This window comes from Oculina patagonica, chromosome 14 (genome assembly GCF_052425735.1).
Source record: "Oculina patagonica isolate OP01 chromosome 14, crgOcupat, whole genome shotgun sequence".
Classification (NCBI taxonomy): domain Eukaryota; kingdom Metazoa; phylum Cnidaria; class Anthozoa; order Scleractinia; family Oculinidae; genus Oculina; species Oculina patagonica.
In genome coordinates, this window is record NC_135771.1 from 13,934,976 (window position 1) to 13,946,715 (window position 11,740).

The 11,740-nt window shown below is 38.6% G+C and overlaps 2 protein-coding genes across 2 annotated transcripts; both read left to right on the forward strand.

Moving 5' to 3' along the window:
- Positions 1-8: 8 nt before the first annotated feature.
- Positions 9-10,921, forward strand: LOC144638040 (trafficking protein particle complex subunit 5-like). Its single transcript, XM_078497147.1, has 7 exons — positions 9-110; positions 193-281; positions 4,646-4,772; positions 5,270-5,327; positions 6,137-6,196; positions 6,471-6,535; positions 10,673-10,921. Exons 1-7 carry the CDS (start codon positions 42-44, stop codon positions 10,769-10,771), a joined length of 567 nt encoding a protein of 188 aa, XP_078353273.1. The 5' UTR covers positions 9-41; the 3' UTR covers positions 10,772-10,921.
- On the forward strand, positions 7,059-10,198 carry LOC144638985 (uncharacterized). Its single transcript, XM_078498254.1, has 3 exons — positions 7,059-7,441; positions 8,482-9,132; positions 10,190-10,198. The coding sequence occupies exons 1-3, from the start codon at positions 7,181-7,183 to the stop codon at positions 10,196-10,198; spliced, it is 921 nt and encodes a 306-aa protein (XP_078354380.1). The 5' UTR covers positions 7,059-7,180.
- Positions 10,922-11,740: the final 819 nt, after the last annotated feature.

The window sequence follows — 11,740 nt, forward strand, 5'->3', positions numbered from 1 at the left end:
CTACCAAGCCTTCTCTGCTCAGTAGCCAGGCCTAAAACAAGATGGAGTCCGTAAGAAGAAGTCGATCGTCAAATATCCTTGAAAAACCTCTCAGTAAAGGAAGGAACGAGGTATTGGATTGTTTAAAATGATACTAGATATTGTTTTTATCAATCTGGGATGTTAATTATTCGATGTTGTGCTTTGCTGTAGATAAATGTAAGTACTTTCGGTTTGCTGTTTTCCGAGATGGTGCAGTATTGTCAGAACAGAGTGCACACTGTGCCAGAACTGCAAACCAAGTGAGTATTATTGTACACACTGAAGCGTTTATAAAGTAAAACATATTATATATAATATTAAGTATTGACTAACCTAAGGTACATTCTGTAAAGAAGTTCCTATAGCCGGTCCCATAGTATGTGACTGGTGTTGATTTCAAATCGTGTCATGTCACTGTTTGTGTTTGTCATAATTCAATCAATAGAGTGTTTTGAGATTATTTCCTTTTGATGGTGTTACCTGTCGCAAATTGATTTTATCTACTGTCACCAGGTTTCACGGCATGTTACTTTTTACGTTTTCCCTAGTAGGATTCATGGGCTGTGGGCCCGGGGGGAGGGGGGTAGGGCTCCCATATGAAAGGGACAGGGATGCTCGTCGGAAATTTTGAAAAGAACCCCTAAACGAGAACAATCTGGGCGTGGCTCAAGCTATTTTAGACCCCTAAAAGATACCAAAATTCCGAAAAAAGAACTTATATTTGTATATTTCTTCGCGTGCAACCCTAAACGAGACCCTGACGGCTAAAAATATTGCCATTTTCCCCAGAACACTCTAAGCAAGACCCAAAGTCCGAAATTTATACCCCTAAGCGAGACGACGAGCATCCCCGTCACTTTCATATGGGTGTCCCCCCCCCCCCCGGGGCTGTGGAATTGTACATTTCTAACTTTATTGACTGACTGACTGACTGTCTGTCTGTCTGTCTGTCTGTCAGACTGACTGACTGACTGACTAACTGACTGACTGACCGACTGACTGACTGAAGCACAAATGGGTAGATTGATTGACATCTGTGACTGTGACTGTGACTGACTGACTGACTAACCGACTGACTGACTAACCGACTGTGTTTTTCTGACTGACTAACCGACTGACTGACTGGCTGACTGACTGACTGTGACTGACTGACTGATGCACAAATGGATAGATTGATTGACATCTGTGACTGACTGACTGACTAACCAACTGTCTGACTGACTAACCAACTGACTGACTGGCTGACTGACTGACTGACTAACCGATCTGTCTGACTGACTAACCGACTGACTGACTGACTGACTGACTGACTAATGCACAAATGGATAGATTGATTGACATCTGTACTAATATTCAGAAACTCAAATCCCTCATAATCCCAAGAGTACCCAAGTTCACATGTAAAGCAAGTACTACCCAATATATTGTTTTTGGATCAATTTAGGTTTCTGGGAAACGCTCACCTACCCCTCCCCAAACCTAACATTTTGCCCAAAGCGATAAGTAAGGGTTAATGTTAGGTTTGGGGAGGGGTAGGTGAGCAGTTTCCCAGAAACCTAAATTGATCCTGTTTTTGATTAATTACAAACACTTAAAGGAGAAGTTCACTCCAGAATGGCCATTTATTTTCTTTATGCCAATAAAAAGTTTATTGAAAGATATGTTATCCACCAAAATTTCAGCCTCCAAGGTGCGCTATAACCCTACAAAATCTTTCTTTGAAGTAGCCCAAAACTTGACAACTGAACGCCGCCATCTTGGAGCTGGTAATGTATGACATCAAAGAGCTCAGCCTGAAGTTTAGCGGGGAAATTTAAATACTCGAAACTCCTTATTTCGTTGTATTGGCTTTTGTTTGTCAAAATGCCTGTTTGTGCAGCACCATTTTGCTCACACAGAGCTCCAAGAAATACAAAAAGAGGTGTTTATTTTCACCGTCTTCCGATATTTAAAAGAACAATTGCTCAAAAGCGGACAAAAATATTTGTGTGTTCCGAAAACTATGTGGAAGACTGCTTCAAAGTAGTTCAGAGATGCAGTCTCCTGCGTGGAAATACCCACAAAATACAGAAAAAGCCAGACGCAATATAAACCATTTTTAAGAAATCTCCTTCTTTAACTCCCTTCAAACGACATGCAAGCGAAAGGAGGCGCAAGAATAAGGAAAGAATGGAGGTTAGTCATTTTGCTTACCGTGTTTTCTCAAATCAAACACCTCCGGCGTTTATTTCAAACTTGGCGGGGTCCGGTGTTTATTAACGAAGTGCAATTTTCTGTAATTTTTTCAGTCCCGAGAACCACGATTTTTCTCGTCGTCCCGGCCGACAAACTGCTCTTGGGTCTCCGAGGATGATTTTTACTAAAGTAACAGTATTGCATACGACACGTGCATGTTGCAATCAAGATTTGTTACAAACCGAACTGCAGAACATAAACAACCAATGAATCCATAAACGGCAATGTCGCCAACGTCCTCTGCAGTTATAAACGTTCACTGTTATAAACAACAGTTCGTCAGTCATGACAACACAAACGCGAACATTGCTGTTTCATTTTGTTTACAGCATCCATCCTAGTTATTTTACTCCGGACGTTCCTTGAACATTATAAAAAAATTACCAAAGAAGCAAACCGTACCAGTTTGTCGTAGCAGTGCTATTTAAGAGAATATATTTACTTGTTTGCTCAACCGCAAATAAATGCCGGGATCTCGATCAACGCCCCAACGTTTATTAATACGAAGCCGGAGTTTAATCGGTGACCCGCGTTTAATGGAGCAAATACAACAACGGCAAATAATTACAGCATGAACAAAAATTGACTTAAATTGGCAACAACACTTCTCAAAATAATTAGAAATAACAAAACGGGCTAAGTTGTTAAAAATTTTGGATGCAATGACTGGGTTGTACATGTAAATAAATATAGAAGGAGAAAAACACGGAGAAAAAGATACAAACAAGTAATAAGTTAAGTTAAAATTTTGCTTGATCTAAAATGAAACAATTCAAACACTTCTAGCTCAGTCAGTCAACTACAAAATGACATAAAGTTCACTTTGGGAGTTGCGATCTTATATTTGATCAAGAAGAGTTTCTCTGGTTGATTAAAAGTTCTCCCTGAAATCAACTAAAAAGTGAAATAACATAAACGCATCATTGGTTGGTATTGCGTCTGGCTCTTTCTTTTTTGTGTGTGAGTGTTTTCACGTAGGAGACTGTATCTGTGATCTTCTTCAAAGCAGTCTCCCGTATAGCTTTCGGAACACACAAATGTTTGTGTTCGCTTTGGCAGTAATTTTTCGTCCCTACCCATTCTTATTGAGAAATTTTTCTTTTAGATATTGAAAGACGGAAAAAAGATTTTTGTATCTCATTTGTATTTTGACAAACAAACGCCACTACAAAGAAACAAGGAGTTTCGACTATTAAAATTTTCCCGCTAAACTTCAGGCTGAGCTCTTTGACGTCACGCATACATTACCAGGCTCCAAGATGGCGGCGTTCAGTTGTCGAGTTTTGAGCTAGTTCAAAGAAAGATTTCGTAGGGTTATAGCCCACGTTGGAGGCTGAAATTTTGGTGAATAACATACTTTGTATAAACTTTTTATTGGCGTAAAGAAAATAAATGGCCATTCTGGAGTGAACTTCTCCTTTAAGTCACATGAATTGAATCATTTTTTTATAACAATGAAATAACAAAATATCTGCGGTACGTAGTTTAGCAGATATTTGTTTTCTGCACATTCTGTATTTGGTATTCTCATTGTGTTTTTCACAATGAGGTGTTTCAGATTACGTCATAGCTGTTAATTGTCCATAATCCAATATTCTCAGTGAATTGCTGTGTTTTGTTGCTGCTCTACATGTACGTTAGTGCAGAATTGTTTATCTACAATTCAACTATTACTAATTAGACTGTATAATGTTACATGGACATGACACAATATTTTTTAGGACCAAAGACATGCATATGTTGTAGTTTGAAATGAATAATTTTAATGTTTAAGACAGATTCCGCTGAAAGTTCGAGCAATGAGTGCGAAAATTAAGTACCAAAAATCTACTCATTGCACGGCAACATTTTGTATACTATTTAAAAGATCTCATCGAAATCCATTTGTCTTAGTGACCCCGCAATTAAATTCTAAAGCATTCTCAAGAAAATTAAAGTCAAACCTCGAAAAAATGTATTAAACGCGCGCCATTTTGTTTTGAACTGGCGCAAGACGTCCGTTTTAAGTGAAATAAAGACAACTTCAAATCCATTTTTTTCTCGCGGGGTCAGCTTGAGTGCTAAATTTTTGGCAAGTTTTTGTTAGTTGAACTAAAACTGTTGCCATGCTAAGAGGTCTTTTTGGTAACTTTATTTTTGCCTGTATTGCTCGAAAATTGTGCGGAAACCATCTTAAATTCTTTGTTCCAGGTTGATTACCTCAAAATTATCCTGAAACAAAGAAAAATACAAATTAAACTAATTTGAAATCATCTTGACCTAATGTTCATTTAAAACTATAACATAACACGCAGGTTAGAGCTACAGCTACATATACAGCCCTTACACACATTGCATGGCTATGATATGATGCTACAATGCATTGTTAATTAATTAATTTTATTAACAGGTTGTCAGAACTAGGTCAGCAAGTTGGTTCCAGAATGCTTGACGTCTTGGTGTTAAGAGAAAAAGGAATGAAAAGAGAAGTGAGAGTCCTAAACATTCTCCTTTTCATCAAGTCAGTTTTGTGGAGGGTAAGATTATCTAACATATGGTAAACGTGTACTTCAGTTGTTTGCAAAGTCAATTCTGATTTCTGCATTGTAATGGCTTACAATTTAAGTACTGTAAGTTATTTTTACAAACTTGACTTAACTAATTAACCCTCTCATACCTTTCATTGGTTTATAAAACAATGTAAGAGAATTCTTTTCCAGCTGAAACAACCATCGGGGTCCTCAGTCAGAATCCTGTTTATCCTTATCTTCAATGTTGATCCTTTCTACTTCTCGCCAGAGTTAATTCTGTTCCCGCTTTTAATATTATCTGTAAAAATATTTTTGAGTCGTGTAATAAATATCTTATTAATCAAGCCATCTTGGGACCATACAGAAAAATATCAGCCCTCAGTCTTTACAAACCTTACTGCACTCAGTCTGTACTGTCAAGACCTTGGGCAGATGTTCATGCAGTATGGCACTCAATCTTAGGCTATGTATAATTAAGTCACCCTTTGTTACCATTGTTATAGTCATTATTTGGCAAGGAAGCTGATAAGCTTGAACAAGCTAATGATGATGACAAAACATGTATCCTTTCAATCAGCGATAAAGCCCATGGCTACCATAATTTGAATTTTCAAACATAATTATTTAAGAAGATACAGCAAAATGTACTTCTGACAGCTAGAGGGCCAGTTTTTGTTGTTTTTGCAGTTGGTTGGTTTGTTTTTATTGTTTTTTGGGGGGTGAGAGTGGAAAGGACGAGGATTTAAACAGTCTTCATTAGTCAATAAGACAAGCAACATGTTATGGGTATACTCTTTTGGTGCTAATAAAAGTGAATTCATTTCAGGCTTGCAAATCTTAACTCCAGCTTACTCAGCTATCAAGCTCCAAATAGACTTCGTTTTTAATGGTGGGTGCCATTCTGAATGGAAAAGAAAGTGGCAGCCTCCAAAACAAACCAAGTTTAACCAGTCAAGCTTCATTTTTGTTTTGTTTTGGGTGTCCCAATGTAGGTGAATGGTCCTTCAAAAAATGCATGTCCCGCAAAATTTTAGCCAAATTTCAGGGGTCTTGTCGTTTCAAATTTTTCTTTGACGCCTTCTTGGAGTCTCGATTTCTTTTGCAAGGCTAAAAAGGTCTCGAGCGGGCTTGCAGAAAAGATAGCATTCTCCTTGTAACGCATTTACCATTCAACACCCCTCAATGTGTAGAGCCAGAATGACTGTAGATTTTGTACCATGTCATTTTGTCAGGTCAAACAAAAAGCTCATCACATTTCTCACTTCAGTTCTTGGTCCTTGATTCAATTAAGGCTAGGTGGAAGCTTGTTGATAATTTTTCATCAAAGAAATGTTACCAGTAGAACTTTACACCTTAACAAGTGTTCATAGATTATATAATCGAAAAGGAACCTCTTGTTAATAAATTCATCTCAGTTCCAAGAGATAAAGGTACAGTATTTTATTTGACTTGTAAATATTTGTATTTTAAAATGTGTTTGTTTGTCCCCCCAAGACCCAAGCCCAACTCTCAAAAGTAGCCACTTTCCTTAAAAGTAGTCAGTGTTCAAATTACCATGATTTTTCCTACTCCATCACTCCTCATGAAACAGTTTCTTTTAAACAGCTCATATATACGTTTGGGCCAGTATGGAATTTTTGCCTCAGGGTTTGTACTAATGTCCTTAGTCTTTGTTCTGATTAAATGTTTGTGATTTCTTTGTAGGAAGTCTAAACTGTGCTTCTTTTATTGCTGGGATAGTTGAAGCTGTATTACATGGATGCAACTTTGTAAGTTCTTCGAAAATGTAACTACTGTATCAACAAAAGTGGAATCATTGTTAATTTTATTATGAATTATTTTATAACCCAGAGTCCAATCTACAACAAAAAATTCAGAGACAGTAGTTTTGTAGTTTGTTATTTCAGCAGTTTTACTTACTCAGTCTCTATCAAGCCAAAATTTTACACAAAAACCCATGGTTGCACTCTGATGGTCTTCTATAGCCACATAGGTTGAACCAAACAATATGTACATAATGTTTGTGCAGAATTGCACAAAAATAGAATTTTGTTCCCAAATTGGTCCACCAACATGGCCGTTGTGACGTCACGTAATAACAATCTTACTAATGATCTTGGAGATGCCAGTCTAGTCTGGAAATCAGATTTAATTTAATTTTTGCGCTCGACGAAGGAGAGCGCAAGCCTAATTTTGTTTTTGCGTCCTGTGTCTTTTGAGGTTCTATTAAACATCACAAACCAGGTTATCCTCTTCGAGCTATTGTCTCCTGTATTGGTTCTGCTCTCTATAACACATCCAAATTTCTCACCGACATCCTAGCACCCATCCAGAACTGCAACGGTTATTCTGTCTCCAACTCAAGTGAATTTGTTGACCAAGTCGCCAATCTAGAAATTACTGATGACGAATCCATGGTTTCTTTTGATGTCGTCTCACTCTTTACTGCCATCCCTGTTAAGAAAGCCTGTGAATACATCCGAGAAAAACTCAATGAAGATACCAACTTACATCTAAGAACCAGCCTCACTACTGATGATATTGTTTCTCTTCTGGATTTCACTCTTTCGAACAACTACTTCGTTTACAATGATTCCATTTACAAACAGATCCATGGTTGCGCAATGGGAAGCCCCGTCAGTCCTGTTGTTGCAAATCTCTGCATGGAGATCATCGTAGCCTGCGTAGCTGGCGGTATTTTTGGGTTTTTAAGTGCCCAACAGCAAGCGGCGAAGCCGCGACAACGACGGCGCAGCCGCGAGTGGCTTGGGGAGGAGAAGCTGAAATACCGCCTGCCCGGATGGGCTGCTTTTCTTAGAAGCCCGTACACTGGCGTACGGAGCATTCTGATTGGATGGGAATGCTAAGCACGTCAATCAAATGTCTCCGTAATCTCCCAAGGGAGCGCTCCAAAGGCCGGCAGATCTTTGCCGCGTACAATTAAAGCAAATCAAGCGAATCAACATAGCACATTAAGCGTTATCGTTGGCCTTATCGAGTTTGAATATTTTACGCGAAGATGGAGAAATTGTTTGAATCAAGAGCATGAAGCGGCTGCAAACAATTGCTACAATCTGTTTTGTGAAAAAGATGCGATGGCCATTTTGCTAATTACCGCATTGCAGTTTATTTAACTTGGTGCCACTCCTGGTGCGACTCAGACTAAAGTATAAACATAACGACATAACGCTTTGGTCGTATTGTATTGTTAAGAAAATCTGTGACACCCCTTGGCTTATTTTTTCGTTAATGTGACCAGTTGGAAGCGGTTCATTTCTGTCGGACTTGTTGCGTGACATTGCCAGGTGACATTATTACTTTGTAAACTGTTGTAAAGCTTTTTTCTCACAGATATATTGAGCGCTCCTGTCGAAGCCCGGTTAGTTTCGAAAGATGTACTTTTTCCTCAGTAGATTTTTGCCGAAAGAAGAGTCCGACTTGTAGTGTTTCGTCGACTGTCGTTATGAAACGGAGTTTATCGTGGACGTGACTGTCAAAATAGATCGTCTGGGTTATTCCAAGCCCCAGAACCTGTACACAGTTTGTCAAAATGCAAATAAGGGGGCGGAAGCCAAAAAGGCAGCCCATCCGGGCAGGCGGTATTTCAGCTTCTCCTCCCCAAGCCACTCGCGGCTGCGCCACTCATTGTCGCGGCTTCGCCGCTTACTGTTAGGCACTTAAAAACCGAACAATACCGCCAGCTACGCAGGCTAAGATCATCGAAGAATCAGCGATCACTGCCTCCTCGACACCTCCAAAAATTTGGAAGCGTTACGTCGACGATAGTTTTGTCATTATAAAGAAACACTCTGTCGCATCCTTTCATGACACTCTTAACTCAATTGACTCAAAAATAGCCTTTACCATTGAACATGAGAGTAACGGACAGATACCCTTCTTAGACACTTTGATATCCAGGAGCAATGGCGTCATAACTATCGATGTTTACAGGAAATCTACTCACACAGACCGATATTTGGATTTTTATTCACACCATGAAAAGAAACACAAACTGAGTACTGCCTCTACTCTCCTGAATCGTGCTTCTAACCTCCCAAGTACCCCCGAGGGAAAAGCGAAAGAATTAAGTCACGTCACTGATGCTCTGAAATTGAACAGCTACCCACAATCGGTCATATCTAACATTCTGAAGAAGAAACCACCTCTGGAAATCACACCATCTCCAGAAGAATTGGTAGGAATGTTTTTCGGATGGGCTGATCCTTCAGACTCACATTGTGGCCTTGCGGTTTTACCTTACATCAAAGGCCTAACTGAACCTCTCTCGAGACTTCTAAGAAACAATGGAATCCAAACTACTAGCAGACCCCTTAAGACATTACAACAAGAGTTTGTTTCCCCGAAAGCAAGATCTCCGGCGAAACTACAAACAAATGTCGTCTATAAGATACCATGCGCCGACTGCCCGTGGAGTTACATCGGCGAGACAGGAAGATGTTTAAAAACAAGAAAAAAAGAACATATTAGAAACACAAAAACCTTTAAAAAAGGTTCCAACATCGCCTCACATGCCTGGTTGAACGACCATTCCATCGATTTTGACAGTGCACGTGTGATTGATAAAGGAAATTTTCGCGTTAGAAAAACTTTGGAATCCTGGCACACAGCAATTACGAACCATGCTGACAATAATGCGAAACAATTACCAAGACAATATTCAATTTTATTTTGAACCTTTCATTAGCATTTTTACCCGCACACAAACATTTTTATTGTTTTTATTATAATTTTGCTTTTTCACACTTTTTATAGTATATATTTTAACGTTCGCGCTTTTTATTCATTACTTGTCAAAGACTACAGACTGGTAGTCGAAAGCTCGTTTTCATCATATTTTTAACCAGAGATCGCTTTTTAATATTTTACTATGTCTTACCCTGGTTACTCGTCTATTTTTAAATGCCTGTATACTGTTATGCGGAATGAATCGAGCCGTAATGCGCACGCAGATGTATGGACTCCAGATTGGCGGCCCCGATTGATTTTTGCAGGGGCAAATCTCAGCCGGGAAACTGGTAGCCACAGATGGCCTCGATTTTATGCAAAACAAGATGGTGTCCCAAACGGAGCTTAGAAACATTATTTTGCTTGAAAAAAGGAGTTAAAAACGTGTTTCCAAAATTGTAATTTTAACAAAAATGTCATGGAGAACATTAGAAGGTTATCATCCAAGGTAGCAGAGTTGTCTTCAGCCACCAAACGTCGTAAAAAGAGTAAAAATCGAGTAAGTCGATGCGTAGTTTCGTACGGAGTTCGTTCGTAGGTAAACCAGCGTATTTTCCTCCAATTATATGTTGCACAGAACTACAAATTGTTAGAATTGAATGCATCGAGAGTGGGTATAATACGGATCGAAATTGTTTTATCACTTCTTTGAATTTGTGATATACCGTTCTCCCTAGAAACACTAGACGTTTTGACGAGGAAATCGTTGTGTAAATGTAATATGCGTGTAGTGGATTACTGTGTGAATTGTCTGTATTTTTAAGTACTTTGTGGAATTTTAAATCAAAGTAAAACTATTTCCAGAATTCGAAGTTTGTGGAAGTTTAAATCTCGTTAGTGCCAAACGATAACAGGTCAAATGAAATAAATTATTATTTTTGTGTAAATAATATTTCATTCATTTTGGCTCGTCGCACAACCTTTATTACACTTATCCTCCTCGCATTTAGTGAGGTATAAGCATGGAAAATAACTTGACATAAGGCATACTACTAGTAGGCCGACCATGTCGGTTTTTTGCCACTGCCTGCTTACCTTACCTTACAGATACGTCGAACGCACTCCCCTAATCTCTGATTACTTCTAGTACGATTGCCACAAATAAGCTACTTTGTGCAAATTTTGATTATATTTGTTTTGTTTTTATTTATTTTTTGCAGCCTGCTAAAGTTACAGCACATTGGCACAAAGGAACTACTCTGATGATAAAGTTTGACGAGTCAGTAATAACAAGAGATAAATCAATGGATGGAAGATGAGAAATTAGTGTAAATAGGTGATAGAATTGTGTAAAGCCTTTTAATTAGTATCAAAAAAGAATATTAAATGGAAAAAATAGCCACAAAAATGTTGATATGAAATTTATTTGGTGTGTAAGGAATGGTTTTGTGCCCTCATTTGGATAGCCTGTGTAGGCAGACAGTGAATGTGGCTGTTGTTGGAAGCCACAAAGCTGGAATTTCAGTCTGCGTTTGCCAGCTATTTTTCAAAATGACCCATAAAATGACTCAATATCCCCAAGTGTCAATTCCATGCTAACAACGCAACCATTATCCTTCAGACAAGAGGAAGAGAATGATCAACAAACTCAACCCACAAATGACACCAGGTCGACACCAGGTCCGAGAACCCAACCTGGGCCAGCCTAGTCCCTAGGCGTTCTCCTTCTCCTTGGGCAAGCGCAAGGTCCAAGAAAGGGCCTTGGAACGGGTTGGCGTGGCGGCTTCAGTGAAGTCACAAAATTTTGTGCCAAATCGATAAGCGGGAAGGGAACGCCTGGGTACTAGGCTGAGACTTGTGTTCATCCTTGAGATTGAATGTGTGTAATTTGACAAAAAAAATATTGAAAATATATTCTAAAATTAGTAAAAGCGTTCAGTAAGATTATGGCTTCAAATTGCTTTATGTTGCCAATATTCTACTAATTTTAGCGTTGGACAAAAATCGCTTTATTAAGTACTGGCTAACTTTAATACTGGCTAACTTTATATCAGATAACGACACAGCTAAATTCTATGTCCAATTTTCTTGGACAAAAGAACCCAAAATCTTTATATCAATTCAAGAGTGTAGTAATTTTAGCAAGTTGGACAAAAATCGCTTTATTAAGTGCAAAATTTGGCTGTAGGTAAAATTTAATACTGGCTAACTTAATATCGGACAAAGACAATTTCAATTTCCAATTTTCATGGACAAAATAACCCAAAATCTTTATATCAATTCAAGAG

Excerpts from the sequence above, each read along its gene's own strand:
- LOC144638040 (XM_078497147.1), top strand. The coding sequence starts at position 42 with ATGGAGTCCGTAAGAAGAAGTCGATCGTCAAATATCCTTGAAAAACCT. Across the intron at positions 6,197-6,470 it reads CTCAGTTCCAAGAGATAAAG|GAAGTCTAAACTGTGCTTCT; the intron begins GTACAGTATTTT and ends ATTTCTTTGTAG. Across the intron at positions 6,536-10,672 it reads TATTACATGGATGCAACTTT|CCTGCTAAAGTTACAGCACA; the intron begins GTAAGTTCTTCG and ends TATTTTTTGCAG.
- LOC144638985 (XM_078498254.1), top strand. The coding sequence starts at position 7,181 with ATGGTTTCTTTTGATGTCGTCTCACTCTTTACTGCCATCCCTGTTAAG. Across the intron at positions 7,442-8,481 it reads ATCTCTGCATGGAGATCATC|ATCATCGAAGAATCAGCGAT; the intron begins GTAGCCTGCGTA and ends ACGCAGGCTAAG.